Source organism: Lissotriton helveticus, chromosome 4_1 (genome assembly GCF_964261635.1).
Source record: "Lissotriton helveticus chromosome 4_1, aLisHel1.1, whole genome shotgun sequence".
NCBI classification, from domain to species: Eukaryota; Metazoa; Chordata; class Amphibia; order Caudata; family Salamandridae; genus Lissotriton; species Lissotriton helveticus.
In genome coordinates this window covers 205,973,263-205,992,659 of record NC_136063.1, presented here as the reverse complement: position 1 = coordinate 205,992,659, position 19,397 = coordinate 205,973,263, and the positions used below count along the sequence as shown (strand labels likewise).

Here is a 19,397-nt window from a genome sequence, read left to right as displayed (position 1 = left end):
AGTTAACGTGGGGTACCTCTACATGAAATAGTACACATTGTTATTCTATATACTGTTACTATCTTGCTTACCTACAAAACAAGTACAGGAGAACAACAAGGAAGATTCTGCTGAATGAAATAGCTTTCCAGATCAAAGAGTGTATTGCGTACCGGTCAATAAAATGCAACAAGTATTTATATCTGCAATGCGTGGGAATATATCTTCTTTGGTATCGACGGTTATTCATCAGTCTTACAACCAGTATCACCAAAGGTGTCAATTAGGGGTAGTAGCCACTATCTCTGGCACCCCCTTGGTACTCCTGGTTACAGGAGTCCTTAAGGTAGTGTGATGAGTAGGAAGTAAAAGGTCTTGGAGCCATGTTAACTTTCTGTAGTTCCACTCATTGCCCTTACGCCAAATATCAGCAAATTGGCAAATGTTCAGGGGCTGAAGGAGGGACAGGTGGTCAACCATGAGAGGTCAATGAATGCCAAAAGGTGCCTGATGTAATTTCTGCTACCCCAGTACTTTTGATGAATTGACATCCATTAATATCACCATCCTAAAAACACAAAAAGTGCAACAGATCTGGAGCCTTCTGCTGGAGGCACTCACCGCTGGCACTCTCCGGCGTGGAGAACGAGATCCTCGTTATTTTTGGCGCTGATGGTCAGCTCGTGTTCCGTCGAGTTGAAGACGTCCAGGAGTAGGTGGCACTGCCTGGTGCTGAGCGGAGAAGGAGAAAGAATCCCAGTTAACGACAGCTCTTACAAACGTGTGAAGCCGCTAATGCCCTATTAGTTTAACAACTACAGTCTGAAGCATTTTCTTGAGAGTGGCGCGCGGTTCCCATCCTCAATCCGTGGAGAAATCACAAAGAGCTTGTGCTCGAGTGAAAGGCCAGGTTGAGGACACCGGTATACACTGGAATTGGAAAATAAGTGCCACTCAAGATTTTGTACTTGCGATTATGCCTAGGATAAAAAAACACTACTTCAAAAAACACAAGAGCAACCCAAATGTCCATGCGAAATGGGTGTTAAGTACAGGATAAAAAAAAATCACATGATCTATGACAAAACACCACTATTCATCCTAAGGTAACATTGTTTTTTCTGATTATATTAATTTTAACATTGAATAATAATACCATGTCAAAGGGTTCATTTTAAAAGTCTTGAAAATAAGTTTTCAAAGTCAGGGTAGTATGTGGTCACATAGGGGCAACGCTATAGTTTGAGCAGCAGATTACATGGCACCGTGATCTAGCAGTGCAAGGGACCTACTGCTCCCAAATTACTGTCCTGCTTGCATTTGGATCCACAGTACTCTTACTAGGTCTCTGTTGTTTTAGCTTTTATTCTTTGATCGCCAGGCTTCCATCGGAGAGGCAACCATCCCTGCAGGGACTTGCCTCTCCGAAGGCCAAATGAAACAGGACCATGTGACCCCCTTACCATGAGCATCCTTCCCACATTCCCTCACCCATCTTCCAGCATGCATCCCACTTAAGGACCAATGTAACATCTAGAAGGTATCTATATTACTGCAAGCAGACTTTAGAGCTCCCAAACTGTCCATCTCTAGTCACAGCCAAACTTGCTAGAGCCACAGACTAGCACCTAATTTTCAGAGGTGTCCTGAGGATAGGAACATATGGTGCCAGCTTTAAATCTCAGACTGTCCCCACCCATCCTGAGGCTCAGAACGAAAGCGAAGTTACATGTTCTTACGAATCCTACATATACCTGCATGATCTTAATTGCATGCACCTTTCCACCTTGGGCCCCACACTCACTATGTACATCCAGAATAGTCTTTAGTGTCTATGCATGATCCTAAACATAGTGTCTTCCATAGAGGCAGATAGATAGCTGTGGTCTAGTGATGAAGTTTGTGACCTTGAACCTCAAGAGACATGGATTCTGATCCCAGCTTCGGCTTTTGACTAGACCGTTGAGTGATTCAGAGCAAATCTCTTAGTTTCACCTTTACTGAAAATGTACAATACGTTTCTTGCCTTCGCTAATGCTCTTTCTGGTAGTGACACCATCTAGCCACAGGTTCCTCCCCTTTTGAATATTCCTCAAACGACAACCTGGATCTGGAAATGTTTTAGCAGTACCTTGCTGCGCCATCAGGCAGCACCGTGCTGCTCTGTACTCACACATTCTGTGCCAGAAATGACATGCAGAGCCTATATTGGTGCCACCCCTTCCGCTAATGTAATTTGCTATCAAGGCGCTCTGCGCCCCCAGACACAGAGTCCTAAGCGCAAATTACTTGTGACCAGTGTGAAGATTCCTAGATTTGGGATAATATTAATGGATAGAGTCCAATCACAGAATGGGAAGGATGAGAAGGTCAGTGAGGAGTCTGTGGCTAGGTAGAGTCTGTACTAGAAAGAGCATTACTGACGGTAAGTAACTTGCTTTCCTGATATAGATTTCCAGCCGCACATTCCTCACCTTTTGAACAGATACCAAAGTCTGTTTGGATGCAGGACAGTGAATGGACTCAAACCAGAAAGTCCTGCAGGACCAAGCAGGCAAAATGCCCCACTCAACGAACTTAATAGTCCAGACAATAGTGCATTGTGAACGTATGGAGGGACATCCACGTAGGTGCCTGGTATATGTCTGAGACAGAAAACCAGCATGCGCGCCAACGCAGTGGTAGCTCCTTTGACCCTGGTAGAATAAGCAAGCAGTCCTTCTGAAGGCTGCTTTTTAGCCAGTGCTTAGCAGATCTTAATGCAGAGCACAAACCAGCAGGAAATGATTTTCTTCTGCAACGCCTTGCCTGTTTTTTGCTCCTGAGAATCCCACAAAGGGCTGATCGTCCACCCGGCGTGCCTTGGTACAGTCAATGTTAAGGCTGTGAACTCTTTTGGGATCCAAGTGATGGAGCCTCTCCTCATCCTCCTTAGAGTGGTCAGGTGGAGCACAGAACACGAGCAGGGTGATAGTCTGACCAACATGGAATGGTGTAACAGTATTTGGTAACAAATAATGGTTGCTTCCGCAGAACTAGTTTGTCTGAGTAGAAGGTAATGTATGGTGGATTGACACAAAGAGCCTGAAGCACACTCATACCGCATGCTGAGGTGATGGTACAGGGAAATACTGTATTAATAGTAAGGTTAAGTAAGGGACACTTTTTAGATTCCCCCATCTTGATTTGGGTGAGATTAACATTTTTGGGTCAGGATTATGCCCACTTCCCACAAGAGGGTGTAGGCACTCTAACGGTAGGTAGCCCATTGGCTGCTACCTGTCACTCCCTGTAATCCCCCCCCCAAATTGAGTATTTAGGTGGCTCCCCTGAATCCAAGTACTCGGATTCGATGGATCAAGAGAAGAAGGATTAGGATCCACTGCACAGCGAGAACTGTATAACTGCAGAAGAGTTGTGAACTTTTGGTGCAAAACCCTGCCTGCTAGCAAACTCTCTTGATAATTAGTAACAAAGTGACTTGTCCTGCAAGCTGGAGGGTTACCAAAGCCTTGGGTAGCCTCCCAGCACTTCGAAAATCTCCTACTGCCGCCCTTGTAGTAGAGGAGCTACTCCCCTGCAGTCCGCAGGTACCGACAAGCAGAGTCCGTTACTGCCTTGAAGCTCCCCAGCCAGACTGATGCCAACGATGTCCAGGAAAAGAGAAGGTACTCGTGCTCTGGAAGGTCAGATCTTTCTCCCCACCGAGTCTAAAGACCAACAGGACTAGTGCAGCACCAACCCCCAGGGGCCCTGCACCAAACTACAACAGTGAGAGTCAAGTCCGGATTCTCACTGCACCAGAACTGAGTAGCCGCCAAGGAACGTCAGCATCACTGAGACCCACTTCATAAGTGGCCCACCTGTCCTGATTTTTACCCTGCTAACTGTTTGACTCGAACCACGAGGAGCACCTTTGCGCACCCAGTTCAGCTGACCTAACCATTAACCACTCTGCATCCAAGCTGCCCAGCCTGGGCATCGACGAACCAGCTGTGCTTCCCTGCTCCAAGACCCCTTGCAACTCAAGCCCCCGTTTGGCAGCTCTCGGACTTGTTCCCACGTCCCCATGTGCAGCCTGTTTTTAGGTGGCCCCCCTTTGTAGCAAGCCCAGCTACCAACCTCACCAGCACCCTCCTCCCGGTGAAACCCGCGCAGTTCCAGAAGAACTGCTGGTAGCACTTTGGACCTTGGCCCCCTACAACTCTAAACCCGGAAGATGAACCCCTGAAATCGACTGTACTTAACTTTCTTGCATTTATGACATTTCCTCCCATAGGATTGCACAGTGCGTAAAGGCGCACAACCATCAAAGTATTACTTATTATTATTCATTATTATTTACAAAATTTATTAAGTACTCTGTCATCAACTGGTATCCTGGCGCTAGCCACTAAAATGGAGCGATATTGGAGCAAGAAGTTTGAAAAAGCTGCAGAACAGGAAGGATAGAAGGTCAGATAATCAATATTGAGACCAAAGTTCAAATTTACTTAGGAAAAAAGCCAGGTCTTAAGGGCCTTCCTAAACGGCAACAAATCAGTTAAAGACCTCAGTGAAGCTGGAAGCTGATTCCAAAGTCTGGACACCTTGACTGGATTTCCTAAACTTGGTCACTCACAACAGGTTGGCTGAAGAAGAGTGGAGAGATCCGGGGATGAATCGTCTCAGTCTCTTTTCTAGGAGAACTAATCTCAGTCCCTGAAGAGGTTTGAAAACAATGCAAAGCGATTCAAACAGAATTCTTTGTTTTCGCGTCGGCCAGTGGAGATCCTTCAGTGCTAAGGAGGCGGAAGCTCTTCTAGAACTATTCGAGGCAGGTTTGGCCGCAGTAATCTACACCCTCGACAGATGGTGTAGTAGATATTCAGGAGAACCCAACAAATGAGCATTACTATAATCTAAGCGACTGAGGATGACACTACGAACTACCAAGGCTCTAGCAGGAGGGGGAAACACTGGTTATATCCTCTGAAGGGCTCTCAGAGAGCAAGAATCAGATACCCCTGGTTTTATTCACATGTCTCTCCATGCTAAGTTTATTATCAAAGATAACTCCCAGATTCTGGACCGAATCAGTGAGACAATCGTCATGTCGGCTGGCACGGGCCAAAAATTGGCGGGGAATACGACCGGAGCTTTATTAGCTGAACAGCATAGAAGCTCAGTCTTATCCCTGTTGAACTTCAGGGAATTAAAGTTAAGCCACTGGATAATGTCGTTCATACATTCCTGAAAGGCAAAACGCCACTGGTTACTTGCCAGCAAAAGAATAAGATAGGTGTCATCTGCATAATTGACCAACTTCACCTGCTGCGATTTAATAAGTGTGATCAAGGAGGCCATATAAATATTAAACAGGATTGGGTTGATAGATGAGCCCTGTGGCACACCCTATTTGATTGCTCCAAACTCAGAACGAAATGGTGGTAGGCCAACAGCCTGACATCTGACATAAATATGAGCGGAACCAGTCTAAGACAGTTTTGCCCACCCCAACCAACGCCAGCTGGGCCAAAAGTGCGGTACGACAGACAGTATTGAATGCGGCAGTGACATCCAATAAAATCAGAACTGCTGATTGTCCGTCATCGACCCGCAGTCGTAACTCATCCATCACTGTGATCAGCGTCAATTCAGTCCCATGGCTGGGCCAGAATCCAAATTGCTCCTCTTCCAGACAGTTATTAGTTTCCAGATATTGAGCTAATTACATGCTCACATTGTGTTCTAAAATTTAAAGAGGATAAAGCAAAAGGGAGTTTGGTCTGTAATTACTCAGATTGGCAGAATCTTATAAAATGTGATAACGTAAAAAATACTTTACCTTTGAACAAGGTTTTTGGTTTTAAAACATTTATAAAAAGAAGTATCATTTTTCTAATGTGGTCTTGGATTTATTCTTGGAGTGTGTATCTCTTTTATTGCCTTTGTTTACCACCACCCTCTGATAAGCCTAATTGCTAGCCCACACTACTACAAAAGAGAGGATTAGTATTATCTACTGTAGCCTCTGTAAACCGATTGGGGACCCACTGGACTCTCTGCACAGTGTACTTCTTTTTAGTACACTATATAGAAAGCCAGCTTCCTACACATTGGTTTTGGAGTCCAAATTGGGGAGCTGGGGGTCAAGTACTTTGGTCGACCTATGCATTACCATGGAGTAGGAAGCAGATTCCTCTGTGGCCGGTCCAGGAGTTGAGAGAAGGCCTGTTTCCAGGAAGTATCAAGACTAATGGCCTCCTGTAAGTCGTCATACCAACTGCCATCCTGTTAGGATTGAGCTAACTCATCACCCGGATCATACTCACGGCCTGAGTCTGTACTGAAAAGGGAATGCAGAGTGTGAGTTCTCTCTTGTGGAGGTGGTAATTCAAGCGGGGGAACTGGCGCTTCGGGCTGTATTAGGTGTAACTTAGGCCAAGTTTGGACTGGTGTTGATTTAGCATCAGAGATAACTATCAGGACCTCCTCCTCCAGAGTTGATGGAGTCGGCATCTGCGTCAAAGTGCCCGAGGTCAGCGTAGTTTGTGGTGCCGGACGTAGGTTGGGAATGGACCCAGAGGCAAGACTGGCTCAGAGGGTCCTACTGGCTTTGAGGGTGAACCTACCAGCAGAACTACAGATGGAGGGGGTTCTCGGCTCCTTGGGGAACAAGGGTGTGCCAGAGGGAGTCAGTAGGGATCCAAAGAGCCAGAGCATAGCTGTGCAGAACTATTTGCTCTGATGTAGCGTGGCTGTTGGCTACGGAAACTTGGGTTGCAGAGGCACGAGCTGAGGGTTCAGCTGCAAAGTTGCCTGACTTCTTGAGCGAGATCGAGGGCTGTTGGGTGTGATCCCACTTTGATTTCTCGTGCTTCTTTGTTTTACTTACCTAGTGATTTGGACCGCAGCAAAGAACAGCTTTATCAACTCTGGGAACAGAAACATAATGGGGAGTGAACTTTTGATGGAAACTGCGACTTCAAACAGGTCCCAGCAAGGAGTCTTTTTATGCTTAGTGATGTAAAGCTTCACCTCACAGTCCTTCATGGCCTTCAGGTTGATCGACTCGCAGGCGCTGTAGGCCTTGGAGTTATGATCTGACCTCAGACACCACAGGCATACCTGGTGGGAATCTGTCACAGACATTTGTTTGCAGCACTCTCTACAGGGCTTTAAAGCTGTTGTGTTTGGGACTGACATCCTTTGCACAGGGTGACATGAAGGGAGATCCAGATTTGCATTTGGTTGCACAGAAACAAAGGAACTGCCATCCGTGTGCAGGGGTGTCACCTATATAGGATCCACACGTCATTTCCAGGTCAGAACGGCAGCAGTGCCGAGGCCACATCGCCACCTGATGGTGCGCCAAGGCACTACTGAAAAGATTTCGGATGCAGTCTGACTCCTGGGAAATATTCAAAAGGTGAGGAATCTGTGGCTAGATATCTCTATCGGCAAATATGTATACCATGCGGTAAATATCTAAAAAAAACAACTGTTGAGTATGCTTGCACATATTGTCCAGTTGCATGCTATCCATACCACCTTCCCCAAACACTCCAGGTTTCTGTATTATGATCCGTGAGCACCATATCATGTGCCACTTTGACTTGCTGTACTAAAAATGTTTTTTGGATAGTGCTCTGCTGCTTCTTGGCGCTCAGTTTGCACTGCATTGAATAGATAAGATTAGAATGCTCCTAAAATCTATACTCTGCGCTCCTCTGCCTCAACTCCGACCGAGCGGGCTTCTGACTTTATTTCTATATTGCAATTCACAGACATACACTTGCTTGCATGTCTCTGCAAAGGAACTGTTCTGCAGTTTCCTTACCATAGCAGTTACTTGCACACTATTTAACGCCTGTGAAAAATATTTATGGTAATATCAAAAGCTAAAAACCGCTGACGGCACACGTCAAGGAATGATGGTTAACACAAACAGTAAAAAAAGTGATGGGAGGCCCCCTCTTACTGGTTATGTGGGACCAGGGGGAAATTGCGAAAATATATGGGGTGTCCCTTACTCTTGCAGGACCAAAATGGCCTGCACCTCAATATGGTTAACCTGTATATCTCCAAGTACTCAAGGTTTGGGACCAGACTCTATGGTTTTACACAATATCCAATCTTCAATATATGATACGTTGACAGACTATATGTATTATTTCTGGGTTACATGTGTGTGCAATTACAAGTTACAATTACAACAACAACTTCGTCTGATATCAGATATATGAATTTATTATTCCTTAATACAAAAATATTTTTCAAAACAAATTTCGCAAAAATTTTTGGGACATGTCACATCTTTAAAAATACATATCTATGTGGTCAACACAATTTTATACATGATTCATGGTTTAAAAACACATTTAATACACAGTAAAAGACGTTTAAAATACACAATTGAAAAAAGTCAATACAAAAGAATCACAGTTTTTAGTCGACGCAGCGTTTCGGTTTTTCTTATCTCACACCTTCTTCAGGACTGATTCTTTAAAGCTAATCTTTTTGATTAGTTCCACCTAAATTTTTGGTGCTGTTTTTGTGCCCCAGTCTTATCAGAGCTGATGCCGGTAGTCATGCATAGTACCGATTTCAAATATCTCCTGATCTGATTCAGGATCTTTTCTTCCACACTGTGCGAGGAAGCCACCGTTAGATTGCAGGACGTAAAGAGTCCTAATTGTTAGTGGTTCAGACTGATGTCGCGATTTTCACTCAATTATCGTCGACTGCAGGAAGCTTTGGATTTTAATTGTCCTTCTTGCTCCTCTAAAACCACTGTGTTTTTTACAATTGTATTCGGCCTCCCTGCTCCTCGTCACAGCGGCGTCCGCTCCGTATCTAGCTTCGGTTTCTTTGCGGGTTCTTGACACAAACAACTACTTCAAAAAGCGGAGGACACTCAATGATTTAACCACTGAAAGATCAAAACCTCCCTTTCCGTTTTGAAATCACGGACAAGCAAGCCCAAACAACAGACCAGCTTTCCAAGAAATCTCATTAAAATGAAACAAAACTCGTGGAACAAAATCAATATTTAATAAACATTATAGGCTACGGGCAATGAGAGCACTGGGGCGGCGGGAAGGGGGGCTGCCCTGCTCGTGGCCCTGGACCCTTCTACCATAACCGCTGATGCCTGGAGTTGAACATTTTGGGGGATTGGCCTGGTGACAGGTACCCTGGCGGGGGCAGAGCGCTATGCAGTGCCCGGGAGTCTGTGCTGGTATGGTTTTATGGGTACTGCCCAACCTTCTGGAGATGGAGGGGAAGCTGTCACTAATGTATGCTTGCCAATAATCTCTCTTCATCTCTCTGACGCCCTTGGTGGAGGGCGTGGGTGATGCCTAAGGAAAGGTGACCTTCTGGCACAATGCCTTCTGGGGATTTGCGCTGTAATGTCAAGTGATTCCAATTGTTGTTTAGCTTACAATCTTTGAGCTGTTAATGACCTGCTGTTCGGTATTTGCATAACTAACACTTACTTAACTATGAGTTTTTATTCCTGACTGATACTGTGTGAATAAAGGTCTTGGTAAACCATCATAATTGAGGTTGTCTCTCTCCTTGGGAGGTTCCAGGGAGAAGGGCAGGAACGTGTACGTTGTGAGTGCACTATCTCCTTTACAGAGGTTGGAGCCTGCATTTAAGACAGCCCTGTAAAGCAGACGATCCTCGAACCTTGCCTTAATGTGAGGTCTCGGGTCAGTAAAGTGCATCATTTCACCACTTGAACCTTGCTTATGGCAAATCCTGTTCTTCTACAGCACCGGAAACAGACAGTTACACTTCAAATATGCAGTATAGGCTGCGCTGACAAATTACTGGAAACCAGAAAAGTTCACCTCTAGGGCCCTTGTGCTCTGTAAACTTATACAGCACTGTAAACAGAGTTACACCCCTTGGGCTTGTCTTGTGTGTATCCAAGCTTATGCAGCGCTTGAAAGCGGTTTCACCCTCTGGACCTTGCCCTGTGTAAACCTATGCTTATACAGCACTGTGACTAGAACGTTTTCATCCATGGACCTTTAATTGTAGAAAATTGTAAATCAGGCAGTTTGATTTATTGGATATGGTCTTGTGTAAACCCCATATTTTAACTCACACTAAAGAAAAGGAAGAGGAAAATCATAACAGCCTCACTTCAACATGAGAATCCCTCCATGGTATAAAAACTACCCTCACAATCTAGATAGTGTCATGCTTCATCATAGGGTGTGCAACAACACTGGGGTGGTGTGGTGAGCAAAAGAATGATGGATTAAACCCAGATCTTTGTGACTGGGGGTGAATGTCTGCATTGTCCAGCATTCCGTCCATCAACTGTTTATTTTGCATATGTTGCCCTAAGTGGGAAGGGTATGCCCAGACGTGGGTCCCTTGCTCACTACACCACTGGATTCAAGCTAGCCTGGCTGATGAAGGGTGATGGCCTGAAACCGGTCCCAGGATGCTTGTTTTCGGTTCAGGGAGGACCTGGCTTGGCAGTTCGGGCTGGATTGTTCCCACAAGGAACAGGGTCAAGACTGATTTGCATATGGCTGGGTCCAAACTGGGGTGGTGTGGTGAGCAATAGAATGATGGATTAAACCCAGATCCTTGTGACTGGAGGGTGAATGTTTGCATTGTCCAGTATTCCATCCATTAATTGTTCCTTTTGCATAGGTTGTCCTAAGTGGGAAGGGTATGCCCTGGGTCCCATGCTCACTACACCACTGGATTCAAGCTAGTCTGGCTGATGAAGGTGATGCCCTGAACCCGGTCCCAGGATGCTTGTTTTCGGTCCAGGGAGGACCTGGCTTGGCAGTCCAGGCTGGACTGTTCCCACAAACAACAGGGTCAAGCCTAATTTGCATATAGCTGGGTCCAAACTGGGGTGGTGTGGTGAGCAAAAGAATGATGGATTAAACCCAGATCCTTATGACTGGAGGTGAATGTTTGCATTGTTCAGCATTCCATCCATCAATAGTTTCTTTTGCATATACAGCAGTGTAAAGCAGACATTTTCACCTCTTTAGCCTCGTCTTGTGTAAACCTACCCTTATACAGCTGTGTAAAGCAGGCAGTTTCACCCCTTCGACCACGTCTTGTGTAAACCTGTGCTTATACAGCACTGTAAAGCAGACCGTTTCAACGCATCCACCTTGTCTTGTGTAAACCTGTGCTTATACAACAGTGTAAAGCAGACAGTTTCACGATTTCGATGTTGCCTTGTGTAAACCTGCACTAACACAGCACTGCAAAGAAGGCAGTTTCACCCCTTCGACCTCGTCTTGTGTAAACCTGTGCTTATACAGCACTGTAAAAACAGAGTTTTACTCCATGTACATTGTCTTGTGTAAACCTGTGCTTATACAGCACTGTGAAGCAGACAGTTTTACCCCTTGGATATTGTCTTCTAGAAACCTGTGCTTGTACAATACAATAAAGCAGTCAGATTCACTCCCAAGAGCTTGTCATGTGTAAATCTGTGTTTAAAAAACACTCTGAAAAAGACAATTTCACTTCTTGAGCCTCATCTTACTGAAAGTCTCAGATAATGTAGTGTGACAAAGCAGACAGTTCCACCCTTAGAAGGTCGTCTCCCTGAAATACTGTTTACACAGTACTATAAAGCAGACAATGCCACCTATATAACTTCACCTTACCATAAACCTCTGAAGATACAGCACTGAAATGCATACAGAGAGGAGTACCACTGGCTGCTTTACCGTGCAGTATAGCGGAGGGGTGCAGTGTAGTTCAAGATGTGAATAGTAGCAATACAAACAAAGACAGTTATATTCATTGAAGTTTGTCTCACACTATGACTGTGTTCACCCAGTTTTACAAAGCAGACAATTCCAGCTACTAAGCATTACCTCATCTTATGCCTGTGCTGTTACGCAAGGTTTCAAAGTAGGTAATTCCATCCACTGAACTATGGCTTACTGCATTACTATGCATATATGGCATTCCCCTTCATATCCCCGATCCCGACAGGAAAGAGATGCTGTAACAGAGGTTGTTCACAGATTGGCCTCGACTCCATGTCACTAGAGACCGCGGACGCGACTCACAGGTTACTGGCTTGCCGTCCCTGATATACAGCAGCCCACTGCAATAGGCCACTCTGATTTCGAGAACGCTCTGTGGAACATTTCAAACGCCTCCTTTAAGCTGTTACAGTCTTTATTAGGTCGACTCTGACCCAGCATCCAACTGTACAGACCACAGCCGTCTGCATCCTTTACTCTCCTTGTACTTGGCCTGGACTTCTACTCGGTCTTCACCTGAAACAAACCTCCTCCAAGTCACTCTGACCTAGATCTAGGCAAAATGTATACAGGCGTACCATTGTTAATGTCCTGATGATGATCCTATATCTTTTGTAAGGATTGAAACGCCGTTGACTTGTTGTACGCCATATACACCTCTTTATTTAATACTTATTATGTGTAATGGTGTCTCAACTATCATTTGTTTATCCTACCAAAATGTGTTTCATACAAACAATTTAGTCTGCCTGAGCCTTTTTGTTTCATGTTGTATGTCCTTCCAACTAAGTTGGATACAGGCTTGTGTCCCACTTTATTTGTTTCTTGCTGAATTTTGTATATATTTAAGCAACTATATATTAAAAACACATGTTTGCCGCTCGAGACGAGGACTTTGTTGGTGTGCTCTGGGGCTTTGTTCCAATACTTGCGGGACTGCGAGGACCAGCAGCCCATGTGGTGTGACGCTGTGTGCTCTTTCCGCCCCTCCGCCACGCCCTATATCTACAGGCACGCCATCCGCTGCGCAGAACGTGCACGGGCGTGCGCCGGAAGACCGGACCGGGCCACCCCTCTTGGCAATTATTGCGATCATTGTGGTGCGATCCAGGGCCTTCACCAACATTGGTCATTTAGTTACATGCCAAGTCGGACAATGACGAGCCGAGAGACCAGGAGTAAAGTAACGTCTTCAGGCACGTATGTGGCAGGTACTTTGGACAATTTTTTGGTCAGAGCAAACTCGATCTTATCCCATGAAATAACTATTTTAGAACGGCGACTTTCCCAGGAAATTGACAATGTTAAGAGCTCCTCGCTGGGGCATATAGCAAATGCTAGAACTCCTGAAAGGCGCATGGTTTCCCCTGCTGCTGACTCTCTAAGCCAGGATGACTGTTTGATAACCACTGTCTTGCCGTAGCCCAGGGGTAGCCAAGGGGCAGAGATTCCCTACCGGCTATCCCAGAGTCTATTCTAGTGCCTAATATCTGTGACAACTCGCTAGCCGATAGCCTACCTGAGCTTAATACCCGTCAGCTACGAGGGAACCGGGAGGGGCTGTCCCAAAAAGAAAACGCAGTGCTCAGACAAGCGGGGGGGGGGGAACGGCGAAGCAAGCTAAACATTCTAGCCACTCTGATCCTATGGTCCAGGCACAAGGCAAGGTGGCTCCCTCTGTAACTTGCGGATTTACCATATCCTCTGCCCTGAGTTCTCCCACAGTGATGCCTAACAATTCTAATACTGGTGGGGCAACTCTGGCTGGGGCAGACTCAATGATTCCTAACATAGGCATCCTTCTGAAGTCCCTTCTAGGCCCTTTAGATGCTAGACTTGCCCAAATTGAGCTAAGGCTAACAAACCTAGAAAAAGTTGCTGGGGCTATGGCTGATTGTTTACAAACAGCTAAAATCACGCAGGGGAGGGAGTTGTACCTATAACTAACACTCATCCCACAGCAACCACACTCCCTACAGTTCAGAGTTTCCCAATTAGGAATACCCATTCTGCACCTCCTGCTAGCCCTCCGAGGTTGGCTAAAAAGCCTATCTCGCACGGAGAGCGAAAAATCTCAGAGGGTAATACATTGAGTAAGAAAATGGTAATAGATCTACCACCGGAAGCAGCTCCCCTTGCAGTGGTCTTAACGGGAGTTCCCGAGCTTGACACTATAGCTGTTGAATCGTTCGCATTACTTAAAAATAAAGTTGCAAGCTGGCTGAATAAAAACAGACCTCTCCCACGACATATTTTCACTTAAATTCTGATGGTTAGAAGGGTTACCTGGGTGGGCAATACTACCAAGAATATTAGTGGGGACTGTGTCCTGGTCAACTTCAGGGACCCCAGAACCGTTTCTCACATCTGTAATTGGCCGGTCGGCGACCCCGATACAATCATTCAGTCTCTCCCACTGTCCTTCTTCTATCCATCTGACATTTTCTGTCCTGAAGTGGGGCCAGTGGAGGGCTGGACCAGGGTGGTACCTAGAGGGCAGAGCAGGGGGACTAGGGATAAGGCCCATAACACCTATATGTCCACCCAGTACTCCAATTACAATCGGTACAGCTGCCTGGACCAGGTCGACTGACTACAGCATAATTATGGAGTAGCAGGTCGACCTTGGACAACTGATGATTCTACCCTTAACTTAATTTACCAGAGGGTGTATGTCAAACATAGGATTGAAGAAAGGTCCCAAGGAGTTGATCATGGGGAGAGTAACCATCTAAGACTACTGGCATGCGCACCTACTGGACCCAGCAATTGTGACTTCTCGACAACAGGCCCAAACATCTTACATATCCTACTAGCCAACACAACTAAAATAGGATCTTGCTCCCCAAATCGGGGATTTAGAATTAACTCCGACTCACTGTCAATATTGTCCTGGAATTTGGCAGGTCTGTGCAATAAAATGGCCTGTCCAGAGTGGGGCTCTTTTATAAATAACAATGACGTGTGCCTCTTCCAGGAAACTTGGGCTAGGGAGGACCAACTACGGAGTGGTTTTGCCTCATTTTCAGTCCCGGCTAGGTGGGGGGGGGAGGGTCGGCCATCGGGGGCCTTTTTGGGTGGGCTCCCATCTGGGTTGTAAAGTCAGGACTATGAACACTTTGTCAGAGGATGTACAATGCGTAGTCTTAGAGTGGGCGAACGCCTCAAGGCTCGCATTAGTTAATGTGTATTCCAGGCCTGTGAATATTACAAGCGAGTCTAGAACCATTGAGGAGATTTCTTTGTTCTTGAACACCATTCCTCATGGTACTTCGCTTGTGGTAGGGGGTGACCTGAATTGTCACTTCGAGCCACTCCCGGGCTTGATGGATGGCGCAAACCTGGATGAGGACGAGCACTGGAATATACCCCCAATAGAGGGACCCCCACCTAGGCCATGGACCCCTCTAGCCGTCCAAATCTCGGCTGTAACACTTAATCACTCAATCAGGGCCTGTAATGGACGCGCAAAATCTGATATCACCCCAATATGTACTTTCAACAAGCCTGGCCAAGAGTCACGTTTTTGTTGAAAGTCGTGCCTGGGCCAAGGTCATCGATTTCAGGGTCATTCCCAGAGACGAGAGCGATCATAACGCGCTGATCTTGGAGTTTTCCTCTCCAGGCATTCCTAAAGATAACTGCATGCCCAATGATGCTCTCGATTCACGGGCGGTTCTATCTAGCAATAGGCGTAGAGTTAGATGGGACAAATTGGTAACACATCCTGAGCAAGTGGCTGAGCTTTACGCTCGGATTGTCGCTGTATTGGAAGCTGTTGGTGCTTTAATTACGCAGAATTGTACCCCGGATATACATCAAAAACTAGGGGACCTCCACCAGGAGTTAACTAGCACCTTAGCAGAGGTTCTTAATCCCCTGGCGCCAAATCGGACAACCAGGGGTATTAGAGCCACTTGGTACAATTCCGCCTGTAGAAAGGCGAAGGCAGATCTGCTACGGGCCGTGAAGCAAAATAACAACAAGGCATTAATAAAAACTAGGAGATTGGAATATAAGAGGCTTATCCACTATGCCAAGATCGAATGGGATAATGACAACAGGGCCATCTTAACGTCTGCCCTTAAAACAAGAGGCGCTCGGAAATTCTGGTTAATTGTGAATACGGGGTCGGACGACCCACTGCCGGCAGCTGAACCAAACATTGCCGCAGATGTGTGGGAGGATCACTTCCGCACCCTGTATGGAGGGGCCAATGCCGAAAGTAATGGGGATCAAGGGGGCTTGCTGTCTAATCTTGTTGCCCAAACTGATGGGGATGCTTTTACTGAGGGAGAGGTCTGTGCAGTAATATCTAAGCTCGCAGCGGGCAAAATGCCGGGGCTAGACAAACTCCCAGGCGACCTATTCAAGCATGAACCCATGGTCTGGGCCCCCTACTTAACGGCTATATTCAACGCAGTCCAGAGGGGAATGGTGGTCCCCAGTACTTGGCTGGGAGCAGAGATTGTCCCTATCTTCAAGAAGGCCTCCCCTCTTCTCCCAGCCAACTACAGGCCTATCAGCCTCATCGACGTGCCGCAAAAGATCTTCGCAAGGCTGATTTTAGACCGCCTCTTGGACTGGATGGAGGAGTGCTCAATCTTGAGCCCCTACCAGGCAGGGTTCAGGAAAAATATATCCACTAAGGACCACATTTTTAATCTGACCCCATTATTCTGGAAAACTGTCAGGACTGAGGGTGGTACACTTTACACTGTCTTTGTGGACCTTCGTGCGTCCTTCGATCTTGTCCCATGGGGGAAATTATGGTCTGTGCTACTAGAGCTGGGCATCCCTCTTCAACTCTTGAACATAATAATGCGGCTCCATAAGGAGAATTTTGCACAGGTCAGGTGTGGAAAAAACGTTGCGTTGTCGCCCAGGTTCCCCGTTGACAGGGGGGTGAGACAGGGCTGTGTGCTGGCACCAACCCTGTTTTGCCTCTATGTCAACGGGGTAATCGCTCACCTGAATGCGGTACCAAACAGCGATGCCCCTAAGCTCGCTGGTTGCCGGGTGCCTGCGATTATGTTCGCAGACGATACTTTGCTATTGTCTAAATCCCCTATGGGTATTGAACGCATGCTGGATGGTTTTGAGGCATTTTGTCTCGAACAGGGCCTAGAGGTTAATACCTTCAAAACTAAATTTATGATTTTTAATCCTCCAGCAACCACACGCCCAACCCCGAGGATAGGTACAGCCAGGTTGGAAAGGGTCCAGACCTTTGAGTACTTGGGGGTGACCCTAACTGAAACCATGACTTGGGCCCCTCATCAAATTAAATCTCAACTTAAATTGGCCCAACGAGTGGGGGCCATCCTCAAGTTACCAAACAAATCTTCCGTCAAACCGATTGGCCCACCCCTAGAAATATATAAATTACAGGCAAGGGGGGCAGTAACGTATGGCGGTGAACTCTGGGGTTACCAGTGTAGACCTGAGATTGTTGCCACTGAAAATAAATTCTTATGGCAGCTTTTGGCTTTGCCCCCTAGCACGCCCCTCTTACCGCTGAGGCTCGACTTGGGCCTCAGACCTATAGATGAGGAACTGGATCTGAAACCACTAACGTTTTGGCGGAGGCTTTTGACCACCCCAGAGCTCATGAATTACAGGCTGGAGCTTCTGCAAATCTTAAGACTCCCTAATGTGGGGAAACTCCCATGGTGCAAGTACTTGAGAGAGGAATTTGGGAGGTTAGGACTGCCCCAACTGTGGTCTGACCCAGAGACAGCCTGCATTGGGGTCCCACGCAAGTTTTTGGCAAAGTTGTATTATGAAAGCAAACTATCCGCCTTGACACAGAACGCACAAATTGGCACCTTATCTGCTACATTTTTACTTATTAAAGACTCCTATTACTTTGAGGATGTTTTAAATGACATTTATCCTGTCTTAACCAGAAAATTGTATCTACAGTGGAGATACGGCACCTTGCCAATCAGAGCTTTTACAAGTAAGTGGTGTTCGTCTTCTCCCAAAAATTGTCCCGGCTGTAATTGCGAGCAGGAAAACGACTTGCATATATTGTTTTTTTGTCCAGCCTACCAAAAGTCTAGAAGGCATTGGATCATTTCCCTATGCAAAAACTTGGGTTTTACACATTGTATGCAAGCCTACAGAATTTTTAAAACAAATCTCTCCACTGTGACTGTATTTGTGGTAGCAAAATTCCTGGATAGCTGTGTGGAACGAGAAGGCTGTTAACAAACACTGCCTGAATGTAGATCTATTTTTTTATATCCGCTTGCTACAGATGTATTGATGTATAGATGAATGTATTGAAATTTTAGGTATGCAATGCATGAACTTATGGACGTTTTCAATTAACTGTGGTCTGCTTAGTATTAATATGTCTTGTGGTTAGTTGCACTTCTCTCGCTTTTACTACTTGGATAATTTGTGTAAACTGTATTATTTCTTTTAAAACGCTTAATTTTTGTGAATTCTTTCATGACAAAACTTGTCGAAATAAAGATAAAATGATGATGAAAAACACATTGCCAGCTGGACAGCAGGAATTTCCATTACTTGAACTTTGTTACACTGCATGCCTCTGTTTTGTACCCAACATTATAAAGCACACAATTGCATCCATTGAAGTTTGTCTTGCTGTAAACCTGTGCATATATAGCATTACAGAGCAGACAACAGAAGACCTTCAACTTTGAATCACTGTATGTCTCTGCACACACAACATTCCAGAACATATAATTCAAACCATTCACCTTTTCTCAATGTATGCCTGTGCATCTATAGCATTACACAGCAGACAATTCAATCTCTTGAACTTTGCCTCAATAGCATCAAACAGAAGACAAATACATTCCATGAACTTTGTCTTATTGCATCCCTGCCGCTCCTTTAACATATTGGATTTGGGATAAAGTACCCCCAGAAGTACATTATACAGATACTGCAAGTCACCAAGTTACATAACCATACAGAGGAACAAGGCGGAAAGCAGAGAGCCTGCATAATGTCATAGGACTCCAAGGTGACCTGCAACATCCTATTTGTTTTTGGCAGAGGGTATTGTATTCCTCGTAATAAATAAATGCTCACATCATCACCCTTCCACAAACAGCTTCAATCCTTGGTGCTTTGCTTGTTCATGTTCTTTTCAGACATGTAGACTAAAAGCAGAACCCGTAGAGTCAGATTTAACACACCAAAAGGCAGTTAACCCCTTCGCTGCGGGGGTTATTTTCCCGCTGTGCTGGGGGGCGCGCACGGCGCTCCTGTGCTCATGACGAGATGAGCTCGTCATGAGGCACGGCGCTCCTGTGCTCATGACGAGCTCAGCTCGTCACAGGTGCATTACCTGCCATGGAACGCTCAGCACAGCAGGGGAATTATCCCCGCATGCGAGCGTTCCACGGCTCATGACAAGCTGAGCTCGTCATGAGCACCCGAGCGCCGTGGCTCATGACGAGCTCAGCTTGTCATGAGCCGTGGAAGAGGTTAATAGTTTTTGCTGAAGATCTTAGGTTCAATTTCATATACGTCAGATTCCAAACAAATGCTGCATTGAAACACAAACAGCTATAGCAAGGAAAACAATTACCATGTTGCCATAAATAACTCATATCTCCTGAACTCTTAATTTTACAAAAACCTATCAGAGGAAAAACGATCCAGTTCCCATTTTCGTTTTTC

At 45.8% G+C, this 19,397-nt stretch overlaps 1 protein-coding gene across 1 annotated transcript in view; it reads right to left on the bottom strand.

Annotated features, from left to right (window-relative positions):
- The window catches only part of TRAPPC9 (trafficking protein particle complex subunit 9), a 2,424,721-nt gene that overhangs the window by 1,078,283 nt on the left and 1,327,041 nt on the right, over window positions 1-19,397 (bottom strand). Inside the window, exon 19 of the mRNA XM_078686702.1 lies at window positions 601-711. Coding sequence (XP_078542828.1) covers window positions 601-711 — 111 coding nt within the window. The remainder of the gene's footprint in view (window positions 1-600; window positions 712-19,397) is intronic.